At 39.6% G+C, this 14510-nt stretch overlaps 1 protein-coding gene across 1 annotated transcript; it reads left to right on the top strand.

Moving 5' to 3' along the window:
• The first annotated feature begins 9496 nt into the window (after nt 1-9496).
• LOC124172342 lies at nt 9497-12241 on the top strand. The gene is made up of 5 exons (XM_046551789.1): nt 9497-10192; nt 10364-10712; nt 10821-10919; nt 11479-11695; nt 12115-12241. The coding sequence occupies exons 1-3, from the start codon at nt 10013-10015 to the stop codon at nt 10907-10909; spliced, it is 618 nt and encodes a 205-aa protein (XP_046407745.1). The 5' UTR covers nt 9497-10012; the 3' UTR covers nt 10910-10919; nt 11479-11695; nt 12115-12241.
• The last annotated feature ends 2269 nt before the right edge of the window (nt 12242-14510 follow it).

The following is a 14510-nucleotide window of genomic DNA, read 5'->3' as shown; positions in this document are numbered from 1 at the left end:
TAGTTACAAAAACATTTGAACATCACCTAAGGCTATTAACCGAAGTTTTTCGGATATTGAGGAGCGCCGGATTGAAGATAAATAAGAATAAATGCGAGTGGTGTTGCCAAGAGATTCGATATTTGGGGTTTTTAGTCAATAAACACGGTTTGTCGGTGGATATGGAGAAAGTCAACCCAGTTGTAAATTATCCCGTGCCACGGAATATTCAACAATTGCGCAGGTTTCTTGGCATGGCTTCCTGGTATCGACGGTTTGTTCGCAATTTTTCCTCTATCGTAGCACCTTTGCGTCACTTGTTGAAGAAAGAAATTGTGTGGAAGTGGGATAAGGAGCAACAATCCTCATTTGAGAAAATAAAAGAATACTTGACTTCCACTCCGGTGTTATCGTGTCCAGATTTCAAAGAGACCTTTTATTTGCAAACGGATGCTAGTTCTATCGGTTTAGGGGCCGTGCTTACACAGTTCTTAGAGGGCTCTGAGAGGGTCATTGCATTCGCGAGTCGCTCACTTACAGCACAAGAACAAAAATATTCGGTGACCGAAAAGGAATGTATGAGCGTGCTATGGAGCATTGAGAAATTTCGCTCATATTTGGAAGGCTATCATTTCGTGGTCATTACTGATCATAGCAGTTTAAAGTGGCTTCACAAATTAAGTAATCCAAGCGGTCGTCTCGCTCGTTGGTCATTATCCCTCCAAGGATATGATTTTGAGGTCTGGCATAGGAAGGGTTCGGAACATGTGGTGCCGGATGCATTGTCTCGTATCCCAGAATGTATAGATTTGGTTAATATGGAGACGGAGGAACCACCTAGTGAAGACACATGGTATAGAAAGCGTTTTCTTGGAGTGCAAAGTAGTCCAGCGAAATATCCGGATTGGAAAATTGTTAACGGGGAATTGTATATCCATGGAGAACGGGTAATAGACCATTTGTTAGAAGGAAGTAGTTGCCCATGGAAATTGTGTCTTCCGAAAGAAAGGATAAAAGCAGTGCTAAAGGAGAATCATGATTGCCCTCAAGCGGGTCATCTGGGAATAGAAAAAACGTGCTCTCGAATCAAAAGATTTTACTATTGGCCTGGTCTTGCGTTAGATGTAGCGCGGTATGTCCGTAAGTGCGACGTCTGTCAGCGGTTCAAAGTTGAACAACAACGCCCAATTGGCAAGATGAATACACGTGAGATTCAGGAACCTTGGCTAGTAGTAGCAACTGATATTATGGGACCTTTTGTACGTTCATCAAAAGGAAATCAGTATGTTATAGTATTCCAGGATTTATTTACAAAATGGGTGGAATGTAAGGCCGTCAGGCGTGCGACGGCCGAGACCGTCAAGGCAGCGTTGCGGGAGTTAGTGATTTTGCGATGGGGAGCACCCAAAGTTTTAGTTTCGGACAATGGCCCGCAATATGTTAATCGTATTATTTCACAATTGGCGGAAAATCATGGCATGTCATTATCGTACACCCCGCCCTATCAACTGCAAGCTAACCCAGTTGAGCGGGTTAATAGAGTCTTAAAAACTATGATTTCATCTTTTGTAGGAACAGATCATAAGAAATGGGATGTCCATTTAACCGATTTTTGTTTTGCGATGAACTCAGCTGTTCATCCATCCACAGGATATTCTCCCGCGTTGTTAAACTTCGGGCAAGAATTGAATATTTGCAAGTCCGAGAGAAGGTCAAGCGAGAGAACCGATGAGGTTGAAAGGCGCTCAGTAAAAGATTGGGCCACTCGCTTAAATAGATTGAAGGAATTACATGATTTAGTGCAGCGGAAGCTTACCGAGGCATATTCGCGGCAGAGTAAATATTATAATTTGCGACGAAGAGGTCGCAAATATTCGCCTGGCGAATTGGTACTAAAGAGAAATTTTGTTTTATCTTCGGCAGCTCAAAACATTTCATCCAAATTATTGCCAAAATTTGTGGGTCCGTTTCGTATTAGATGTTCTATTTCCCATAATGTTTATGAATTGGAAACAGAGAACCATAAGAGTATTGGAAAATGGCATGTTAAAGATTTAAAGCCATATCTCAACCCAACCTCATAAATTTTTTTTTATTAAGTAAAGGGGGGAATATGTAACCCTCAAAAGTTGGAGAATGAATCCCGAAAGTTCGGAGGCAAAGGAGCAGGTGGGAGGTGTTAGGATTAAAAAGCTATATTTATTTTATTTCTATTGCCTTATGTTGATTGTAAAGCAATTAGAGGAATGTTAAGTTTTTTTTTGTAAATACAAATGCACTCTGTTATTATTTGGAATGTGTGAATATATTGTATCTATTTTGCTACAAAGAAAAAAAAACAAATTATTTTCTTTTGTTATCTCAGCCACAAATTATTTTCTTTAGATTTCGTATTTTTTAAATCTAAGTTCATTGCCTCTGTAAATAGGAGGAATAAACTCAAATCCGATAGCCACGTACGTCAATAATCAAGTGTGTTTTGTTTTTTTTATAAAGTTGTGTGCATGTATTTGAGGTTTGTGAGCACTCAGGACATCGGCGATCCACGGGTCTGCGGCAGAGGGACTGGTCACCCCTGGCCGTGGTCTGGGCGATACCCGCCTTCTTCTTCTGACGGCTGACCACCGCAAGAGAAAAGGTCAGGCTAACGCATGGCGCAGACTAACCAAAGCGCCCAGTTTGGATTCCCGCCGGCGAGGAGGCGCGCGCAGGTGTATGTGCCACCGGAATGAAGCGTCTGCTAGTGTGCGACGCTGCTGCTGCCCTCCGTGAGAGAAATGCTAGAGAGAAGAGCTCGCCACGAAAAAGCTCTCTTTGGCCTACGAACTTTCAGGAGTCCACATCTCTCCATCAAGTGTGCTTAAAAATTCAAACCAGTGTGTGTGTGTGTGTGTGAGTGAGGGATTGAGGTATGTGGCTAAAGGGCTTTGATGATTTCTAATGCTCAATTTTGCTTTCCGTGATTTTCTGTTACGTGCCCGTTATTGGGATCTAAATTCTTAGCGTTGATTTTGGTTTGTGTTCCTTGCTGTTTCCAATTCATGTGCATTTATGTCAGGTCTTCGGAACCACGTGCGCCTTATGCCAAACTTTACTTTGTGGTTGGAATTTCTATAGGCCTCGATGAGGCGAGAATGTATTGTAAATTTGTCGTTCTTTCTGTGAGCTGCCAATATTAAAATAGTTGGGGGAAAACATTATTTTGTGATTAGGATTGCTATATTAGCCGATGAGGCGAGAATGTATTTTAAAATTGTTGTTCTTTCTGTGTGCTGCCAAATATCCAAAAATAGTTGGAGAAATAAATATCTTACCTTGGCTTGTAACAGCTACTATTGAAACGTGTCGTTTTCTTCAAGGTCATTAGAAACCCTGGATAGTACCTTTAATTTTTTTTCCGTTGCTTATTATCTTATTTGTTTTCTTGTTACTATTCACTCCACTGTTAGCTATCCGCGTGCTTACGTGGTGGACGGGCCTCTAGTCGAAATAGGCTGAATTTGCAAACCCGACGAGAGACACCCGTTACATTGTAATTATTTATACGCATTTGCGTTATTAAGAGAACGAAGACCCTCTCAGTGAAGGGAACTATCCTGTGCTGTACACATCAGATCCACCAGGAATTTCGAGTAATGCCTCAGACGCATTGGCCACTGATGACCTGGTGAGTGTACTTCAGCTTTGTTTAGCACAGTTTTACTACGACAAAAAATCAGTCCTCCATCGATTATTCCGATATCAGTGGAGCCTGAATCACACGATGATTTTTCGTTAATTGCGAGTGATCACTTCAGCAGAGACTATGAGGGTTCTAGGTGAACCCTTCAAAGGATACAACGCACCGGGGCTGGGAAGCAAGCCAGTGGATTATACGCCCGATCACCCGGGGAGGGGCTGGAGAGGAAGGAAAAAGGATAGAGGCGCCGCCGCGATGGGAGCCCGCCGACGCCTCTGAGAAGGGAAAGGGACGGAAGGGAGGGGACGAGGGAAAAACACCCCAACGCTGTAGAAGCGAAGGAGACCCTACTATTAGCGAAACCAAGCATACATATGCAATTAATTTTCCGCCATTCCTAGTGGATTTTCCTATGAGGAAGAAAAATTCATCGATCGAATTGGTAGATAATGATAGTAGATAGGTAGATTATCTACCGATCACTTCAGCAATCAGTCTGTGTCGAATCTAGTGATGACTCTGAAGTGAGCATCGGGTGCAATTGTTTTTTTTTTGCGATCACTCCAGTGATGAGGATTGCCATCACTTTTTTCATCACTCGTTCGGTGCTTTTGTCCGTTGCTGAAACCGTCACTGACACCTCATATCAGCCAATCGGAGCGCATTCCCGTATGGAGCTATGGCAGTGCAAAGTTTGACAATCATGGGAACGACAGAGCTCTGACATAGGAGATGATGCGAAAAGTGACAGCAGGAGGGACTTTGTAGTAGTAGTGTTTCTTTTATAGGGTGCGTCGGCGGCTAAGGCCATTTTGCACCACTCACTGACTGGTATTGATAAAGGGGACTTTGTGATTCAGAAAAAAAAGGTCACGCGAGCGAACACTTTTCTGGTCTGGAAAAGTGATCACTTCCCACACAGCACACTCAAAATTTATTCCGTATAAAACTTGCATAAATGGATAGGTATAATATGCAAATAATATGCCAGCGATTTTGTTCATAAAATTCGAATAATATGCACGTTATATTTAAATATTGTGCCGTCGTAAACTGTGATTAATATTTACATTATATTTACATCATTACGTGGTTAGTAACATTTCATCGTTAATTATGATTCTTTGCGTTTTTTAGTTGCGCCATGGCCTTGCATGTGGTCTGCTGCGCTCATCCGCCGCATCATTTGGCATCTTTGAAAGCCATCTGTTGGATAAAATCTGCACTTAGGAATCTGGGAGTTTCTATATATTCCCTCATTCGCCCATCTACGGTGACTTCGTGTTAAACCTGGTGTTTGGCTTGCCGCCTCCTGCTTTAACTCGATTGGGTTTTTCGTCCTTTGCACATACCTCAGCGTGTTTTTCTCGTCCATCATCATTCATATATTTCTCGTTTCATCTTCATTCATTTTTCATAACCGTCATTTCATTAACCTCGCAAACTCGCCGCCACGTACTTATCGTACATAACCGGTGCGTGAGCGTGCCCAACGCTGAGAAGTGAGAAGCTAATCGGTGAGAATCCGTCGCCATCTCACCTCATTTGAAGAATATTTCTTCAAATACAATTGCCGCTTGAAGAGGATTCTCGAAGGTAACTTAATTTAGACGTTATAAACTTTTTATGAAGTACTTACGCGGTCATAACTGAGCACGCTTTGTGATAAACATCGTGTTATTGTTCTCTCCCTTACTAAAGTTGCATTCCATTCACTGCTAAATTGTTTTGGTTTATATTGGTTTTGTATCTCTCTATAATATTTGGCTTGTGCAGTTAAAATATGATGCCGGAATCGGTGCTTAATTTCAGGCGGAAAGGCTTTCCGGCACCTCAGCGCGGAAATTTTTGGGTTTCACATTTCGACGCTGCGCCAGCAGTTACGAAAAGGTTTTTTTTATGTGGTAAAACTTGATTACTCTTTGTAATTTTTATAACTACGCTAAAAAATCGAAAGTTTCATGACTGCACGTCGCAAACATAGACTAGTAGCTAGGGAGAAACATGCTAGCTCATCCAAAGTGAATCCTGCCAGTGTTGATATTATAGATGAAGCAAGGGAAATGTCTCTAATCGTTGAGGATGTTGAAGTGGAGCCAATGGAGCAATACGACTTTTCTAGCATGAATGCTTGTGATGAGGCAGGAGGAGCCTCAACAGGCAGCTCTGACGATTGCATCACAGAATAAGATGAATTTGTAGTTTCTGATTTCGTAATGGGAATTGCAATCTGGGCTTCAGATAACATAACTCACAGCAAGGTTAACTCACTATTGAGGCTTCTACGCAAAATTCCAGCCCTTAGGTCACTATCACTTGATTGCAGGACTCTGCTAAAACGCCTCAGTCAACTGTGGTGAAATCAATGGCTCATGGTCTCTATAGCCACTTGGCAATTGCTACCAATAGCGAAAGGATTTCTCAGGTTAATCCTGAAGTTATGGACAAGGGTACCATTAGACTCAATTGCGATATTGATGGCCTTCCACTGTTCAAATCAACAAGTAGCCAATTTGGCCCATAATGATGTCTTTGGTGGATTATCCACAGATATCACCTTCTGCTTTGGCCATTTATCATGGAAGCGGGAAACCGCAGTCATGTGATTAGTAGTTGTTTGAGTTTGTGGAGGAGATGAAAGCTCTGAAGGAATCAGGCTTGTTTCTAAATTCGAAGCGCTTTGAAGTTGCCCTTGATGCGTACATTTGTGATGCTCCAGCTGAAAGCTTTATTCGTCAAACTGTTGGGGATACTGGATACGCATCTTGTACCAAATGTACCGTTTCAACAACAACAGTTTCATTTTTGGAAATTGATTGTCCATTGAGGACTGATGAGAGCTTTGCAAAGTGTGAAGATGCAAAGCACCACAATGGATTGTCTCCACTTCTACAGATACCTGGCACAAAACTGGTTAGTCATTTTCCCCTTGACTATATGCACATCATTTGCTTAGGGGTGATGAGGAAAATGCTTACAGCTTTCTCAAAAGGGAAGCTGACTGTGTGGTTGTCACCAGTCCAAATGGGACAAATAAACAGTAGACTGGAACTTGTGAAGAATTTTATTCCCTCAGATTTTGCAAGGAAGACGAGATCACTGAGAGACCTTCCACGATTTAAAGCCACCGAACTTAGGCTTATTTTGGTCTATGGGGGTCCATACGCTTTCAAAAATGTGTTGAGTGAGGATGTCTTCATGCATTTCTGCTGTTTGCATGCTACTGTGAGAGTTTTACTCTCAGCAAGGGTAATGGGCAAGTACCTGGACTTTGCCCATGACCCAATGAAGTATTTTGTTTCCTGCTTCTCTATATTGTATGGGAGAGAGAGTGTCTCCCGCAATGTCCATAATCTCATCCACATTGTGGAAGATGCGAGACGATATGGCCCTCTGGATGACTTCAGTGCATATAAATTTGAGAATTTCCTGCAAAGCCTGAAGAAATTAGTAAAAAAAGTGAAAGACCTTTGCAGCAGACAGTGAGAAGGTTGGCTGAAAGGAGTTGTGCTTTGGAAATGAAAGAAAACTCCGATCAGAAGCATCAAGAGCCAACTCCAAGCAACCTTCCTATTCCGGATGGTTTCAGTGGCCATGGATTTAGGAAAGTGTGTGAGCAATTACGTGCTTTCTACATACTCTCCAAATAACTGTTTTTTTGCATTGTGGATCAATTATGCTCATAGACTCTATAGGAAAAAAAAGACTCCAAAATAGCTTTCAAAGGAAAAACGCTAAAAAAATCAAGGACTTCTACTCTGAGCCTGTATGATCAGAGAAAGTAGGAATTTACCTGGCTGAAGTTTTGTCTGAGCAGATCATTTGTTGTGCAAATGATATAAAGTGCATGCAGCTGCCCATGGAGTCTGGGAATTTCTACGTGGCTGAAATACTTCACTGTTAAAGGGAAATGCTGCAGTGGAGGTATGGCTTCTAGCAATGGATGAACAAGAAATCTCAACATTTGAATGAGATGATTGAGTTTCACTCGCTTAAACAGGTGTGGTGGTGCATTAATAAATTTGAATATTTATATATTAATGGCTGAAAATATTTTCCTAGATGTCCCTCACCAAGGATTTTGTGGTTGTGGAGATTTTGGAGGACAGCAGGACTGTTATTTCAGTGGTGCCAATGAATTGGATATGCCACGTTCAGGGCAAGAAAATCCTCCTCTGGCCACCTCAGGCCAGTGGAAATGAGCTTTCCCTAATGAAGTCTTTTGCGGAACCTGACCGGAGTACTTGGAGAGAGTACAATGTGCTTGGAGAGAGAACAATGTGCTGAAAGCCTCAAAACCCATTGGTATGTAGCACTTCATATACATATTCGATTTATGTACAAATCCTGGGACGTAATTGGAGGTGGTGTCGCCTCAGACAATGATCTGTTATTTTTAAATTTTAATATATTCCCCACTGTTAACAAGGTTATTTTAATTAAAATGATTACCAATTATGTATCACTGATAATTGGCGAGATATTAAGCATGGAAAATTTTATCCTCGAATATAATAAAATAAAAATGCCAATTTTAAATAAAACTTTTGTAACAAATATTTTAAAAGACTAAAACTATTTTTATATAATTAAGATTGTATTCAAAATGTACCTTTTGAACTAAGAAAAAACTATTTGTGTGTTATGTGTTTTTTTCAGAATTGAGATTTTGAATTTATATAAACTCAACAACAAGAACAATGAAATTTTTTTAAAACTAATGGGTATAAAAATCCAAACAAATATTAATTGCAAAAATATTGTACAAAGCATGATTTGAAAAAAATAAAAAGATATTATTTAAAAAAAGCCTCAAAACCCATTGATATGTAGCACTTTTTACTATATCAGTTATCCTTATGCATGTATGTGCATAGACAAATTGAGTTACTTTTGTTTACTACTAGTTTGTATGTGGTGTAAAGGAGTATGATTTAATTGATTATATCTTGAGGTATTTGAAATTTTAGGAATTTTTACCGATGCGGTAAGAATAAAAGAGTTGGCAATGAGAATGAAGAGTTTGCAGAAGGCAGAAGAGTTGGAGAAGTCGGAAGAAACTGGGAGGAGAATGCATGTGCCATAGTCATCTAGGTATGGTTTCGAGTCGACTTCAGAGGGAAGTGCCTTGGAAGAAGACTGCACTGCTTCCGCTTCTTCTCCAATGCAGAAGGAAAGCAAGAAATTGTTGCCTCCTCCACCAAAGTTTGTGCCGGATGCACAGGTAGCAAAGAAGAGGTCTTTGGAGAATGGTAGCTATTATAGATATGCAGATAGATTTAGAGCCTTGAATTATATTTTTAACTAAGTTTGAACCCCTGAATTCGATAAGCAATTTTTTTCCGATCATGATAGAAGCTTGGGGAAAAGGGAGGTAATCAGGGATATCACTGAAGATAATAGGTTCCATAAGGAAATTTATATTACTAATATGAGGCATGTTTAATTCTCTCTTCGCGTCAAGTTAACTGTTTTCTTGCTAAAATATTCTCTTAACTTTTCAGATGACTACCCTGAGGAAAGGACTGGACAGGAGAAAACTAAAGATAATGAACACACTGATTTGTATCAATCTATTTCAGGGTCAATATGTTGTGACAGAGAGACTCTGATGTTAGATAGTATCTGTTTCCAGCATGAAAGCCCTTTTCATGAGGATTTTTTTCCTTTCAGATGCCAAAACTGCGGCTGAGAAAGGTGATAGTAGGAAGAGTAAAGGTAATCATAGGCGGATCCAGGGGGGGCACGGGGGGCAGGGGGGAAGTCACTTAAGCATTGGATACGGAATCAAAACTGATATCTTTACCAAAAAATAAACTTTTTATGGATTTACGAATCCAGAATCATGACACCACATGCGGTAAGAAATAACGTACGTCAATTGTTTCTTGCAGCTCAATCGCGCGCAAAAACTTACTTCTTCCTGCTTCCGGTTCATAGGAATTAATGGTGTGGTCGTGCATGTACTAGCTCGTGGTGTTTACAGGTGAAGGCTTCGTTGTTGTGAGACATCCAGTCCGAATTTCGCTTATAATTTATTACGTAGTACTTATTCGTCGTAGAAGGTTTATATTGTGATAAAGGTGCAGTCGAGAGCGGCAATGTACGCCTATTTGAGGTATTTGGATGATGATGTTCGGGTGATTGTGCATGTATCGCACATCCAGAACTTCTCACCCAGTTCTACCAAAGACTTTTCTAAAAACAAAATTTATTATGCGTTATGGAGTACATGTGAGAAGGACCGAATCAAGGAGCGAGGAAGTTAAGGCATGGAGGAGGATTTCTACAAGTCCCAAATTCTCTAGTTGGACGGTGAGTATTTTCTAGTATAAATTCTCGGTATTAATTTTGATGTATTTGCAATTGCCCAGATGTATTGCTATCTCGTACTTTTCAGATACGCTGTTAGAACTGCGAGCAGCAATTAAGAAATCCAGGGTACCAGTCACCAAGATTCGATTTTCGGATGAGGAGTCTGTAACCGATGATGAGGATTTGGCAACCAGTAGAAAATCTGTAAAGGATGTTCAGGTGAGGCTAATGGTGGCATTCTTTGCAATGGGAACTTTGTTGTGCGCATCACATCGCCGTGTGTAACGCATACGGCAGCTTCCGTTAAACGTTTCATTAAAATTTCAATTTGCATATTTTCCTTCGTGTTGTTGATGTTAATACGATCTTGTCGTTTGTTGGATTTTTCAGGCGGTTAAGAAATTGAGAACCTCAGAGGTGGCCACTGAAAGTTTTAGGGAGATATTGAAGGAAAAGAAGAAAGAATTAAAGAAGAATTCCTCATTCTCAAGACCTAAATCTTCCAAATTTTACATTGCCGAAAATACTTCTGATGAAGAGGACGGAAGAACTGCCTCTGGGGAACTGGAGGTGAAGTACAGTAAAATGATGTTGGCATATAGAAAGAAAGCTTCGGAGGCGATTGAAGCCAAGGAGGAGGTGAAGATGCTCCAAGATAAGCTTTCCAAGCAAGAGGAAGAGTTGCAGACATTGAGGAAACTCAATATTGAACTGCAACAGGCGTTGCTGGGAAAGTTAGGTATGTTTTCTTTGTTGCAGAGGTGGTAGTCCATGGAATTTATCGACAAGTAACATTCAAGATCTTTTTTGTGTACATGTGTACAAAGTTCTCAAAAATCTGTTACAGGAGCTGCACCAGTACCTTCAACTCCTCCAAGGGATGCAATGCCAATAGATGTGCCATCAACACATTCCACCAGGCAAAGACTCCATTGAAGATGGAAAGGTGAGTAGTCAGGCCTAGTTATGTCTGGAGAAGGTAACTTGCTGCATTTCTTATGTTCAAAGTTATAAATTGCATGGTGTTAGGCAGTGGCATAGCCAGAGGGTCCAAGGGGCCCGACCCCCCCTTCCCGGAAGTACAAAAAAAAACAATTATTTTCCTTCATAATAGAAAACAAAATATTGAATAATAATGAATTAGTCAATATGTCTTTTATAAATGAAGTTTTTTCGATTATGAAAATTGTTGAAATTAGTTTAAAACCTATTACTTGGTAGCCTGTTTATCAAAAATTTTCTCCCATGGTTTTGGACCCCCCAACCCAAACAAAATTCCTGGCAACGCCACTGTTGCTAGGTAAGGTTCAAAGGGATTTTTGTCTTTGAATGGAGAGTTAAAAAAGAGTGCGATTTTCAGGTTTATTAACCAGTGTAGATTTTGAAAAATAACTGAAATTAGGGAGTTTAGGAGGTAGGAATCGCATGGATAACAACCTAGGGAATAAACATGAGTGATTATCAAGCGATCCATCTATGAACTGAAATTGACATTTCTTTTTCAGGTGTTTCTTGGTGGCAATATCTTTATGGAGAAAAGCAAGTGGGATGTGATCTCCAGTAATATGAAGGACACCATCTTCGTGAAGGATCTTGCCACTGCGACATGGGGCAAAGAGAATTTGAGGAGGAGTATAGAAGGCATTCCATGCAACCGGTTGAAGAGCCAGGGAGCAACAACTTAACCCGCCTTAACTCCTGAAAAGTTAGCTGTGGTGAAGGGTAAGTGTGCATGTAAAATAAGTCAAACATTTGTGCTAAGTGTTCTGTATAGTCTGGCAATTTTGTAACTGTTATTTCAAAAGATCACGTAGTACCTGAATTTTACTTCATTCATAAGGTTGATCTATCAAAATTAACTCCTTTATAATGGTATGTTTACTTGCGACTTCTTTGTGTGTATATGGGAAGCTTCAGGCACTTCTCGTTAACTAAGTATGTAAACTCACACATTACTGGTCCCGACAGCCCATTATTTTAAGTATTTTTGGCTATTTTTTTAATTGTTTGACTTTGTTTTTCCAAACAAATTTGATAATTAGTGAGTGAATCCGATAAAATTGAATGAGTTATTCATGAAGTGTAATAACAGTAGTACTTGTTAGAAATTGTCTGTGACTGGGGTATCTTTTTTGTTTTAGATACATTTGAAGATTGGCTGAGGAGTAAAAACATTCAAGAAGAGGAAATTACATTACGCCTTAAGAAATATAAATCTTATATTTCTGATAAAATTATGTATGTAAACAGAAAATATGTAAAAGAAAATGCAAATCACGAAACTGTGAATGACACATCAAATTTGTAATTATTTTAAATTTTATATGAATTACAAGGTATCATAAATTGTAAATAGTTTTTAATTTCATTATTTGAGAATCATATTTGTCATCTGTTTATAGATGATGTTCGATTGCCTACCGAACCCGGTTGGTTACAGATGATGTTCGACTGCCTACCGAACCCGGTTGGTTACGGATGATGTTTGATTGCCTACCAAACCCGGTTGGTTACGGATGGGGTTCGGTTGCCTACCGAACCCGGTAGGATGTTTAAAAAAGCTTTTAGCCTACCGAAACCGGTAGGAAAATTTTCCAGCTGGGTACTTCCCTGCATTTTTTATTTCGTTGCTAAGTAAACCTAAGTATCAATATTCTTGTTTTCATGTATTTATATAATTTTAAACAGCCTCTTGCCTGTCTTTATGAAAATTTTTAAAGTATATTTAGCATAACCACCAGTGCTAAGTGTAAGATAGACACAAAAAATAAGGGTGATTGCTAACATTACAGTACATTCATTGCAGAGGCTATACATAGGAACCAACTGTACAAAGATGCCTCAGAGAAAGACATCGAGCTGGCCATCCCTTTGCTGCACCGTCACCCTTTTAGTCGCCTTCTGCGACAAGCAGGGATACTTGTTGGACTTTCTAGTCCCCCATTCCCAGGGAATGCTTTCCTAATGAGAATGGCCAAGAACATGCAACAATCAGAACTAAGTCCATTATGCTTTCATCATGTTTGCTTATTCGCAATCCATGCAATGCAATGTCAAAATGTTTTCACAAGGTGGCGTACTGAATACCAAATTGTTTTGCCACAGGTTAGAGCAGTGTAAAAAACTGATGTGCCTATAGGAGGGTATGATTAGCTGTGTACACCCAATAGCTATTTAATTAACAATTCAGCCATCATAGGGTATATTCCGTTGCTGTGCCACTAAGTTGCAATAGTTACAACCAACAACCGTTGCTACAGCATCCACCAGACAGCCTAGAAGACCCATTTTCAAAGCACTGTATCCAGTCATGTAACTCATTTGTCACGCAATGCTACGCCTTACATATTCTCTCCACAAAGTTCAACCACCACCAGCACTCCAATTGAACCAAGAATATTCACCTTCATCACTATAATATCTTAAAACTGCCCACGACGAATTTTGAATCAGTGATGGCATTGATAGGCATTAAAAGCGTGACATGCTAATGACATGCACTGCAAAAGAGACTGAGGTGTGGGACAGAGAAAGTGAAGTGATTTTTCTCAGATCTAGGCGATAGCGACAAAAATTAAAAATGACTGTAATGATATAGATATTCATCAGTGATTCTTGGTTTTATTTCCTCGAGAGTAATGACATTTAATTTCATAACGTAAAAGATGCGATCACATTGAGCTTCCCCATGTGATACCAAGATGTTCAGGTTTTGTCCATGCCCACACCTCCAGCTCACAAAGCAGACCAAACTATTGCTATCAGGCACCTAGAAGGTACTAAGAGCAATCTGTTTTTATTTAACTTTCCGAAAGACTTCTGTAATTGAATAACAATGGATTGAAATTGTAGACATTCCTGAACGTTTTTGGTTGGATATCAGGATGGTGATATTGATGTGTAAGCCAATAAATTCATGTGAAAAACATACAGGAACACTTAACTTAAGCAAATAATTTTGAGTAATAGATAGTACATTCAAGCCATGACAAAATTATGCAACATTACGGGCTAAAAACTTAATTTTTGTTTTAATTATTTTCTTCCTTATGAGCCAGCACAAAAAATGTGGGGTGCTTGTGACTAGTGAGGGCCCGGCTTACTAAAGTATATACTATCTCTACATTTTTAAATTCAGTGCTACACTGCACGTGTTAGCATTGAGATGAATAGTTAACTGTTTTTTGTATTTCTTGTTTCCATGACTATGATCCACTTCAATTTTTTTAACTTTTAAAATTCAAAAGAAGATAGTAAGATCTATGCATAATGATAAGTTCAGGAGCCATATCCGAAGTCTTTTTAAAAAGTTAGAATTGCTTACTATACCATGTATTTATGTTTGGTGTACATGAGTTTTTACACGGGAAAATTTATCTTTGTTTGTGAAAAACATGTACTACCAAGAAAATATAATACCAGACAGGTAACTGATCTATACCTTCAACAAAATTTTTAAGTCTCTTCAAGGAGAGACCTAGAGTTGTGTATTAAATTGCGCAATGTCCTTGCAGTGCATCTAAAAACACCCCAACAA

This window comes from Ischnura elegans (assembly GCF_921293095.1).
Source record: "Ischnura elegans chromosome 13 unlocalized genomic scaffold, ioIscEleg1.1 SUPER_13_unloc_1, whole genome shotgun sequence".
Taxonomy (NCBI): domain Eukaryota; kingdom Metazoa; phylum Arthropoda; class Insecta; order Odonata; family Coenagrionidae; genus Ischnura; species Ischnura elegans.
Note: the sequence above shows the minus strand (reverse complement) of the source record. Positions and strands in the feature narration are given on the sequence as shown.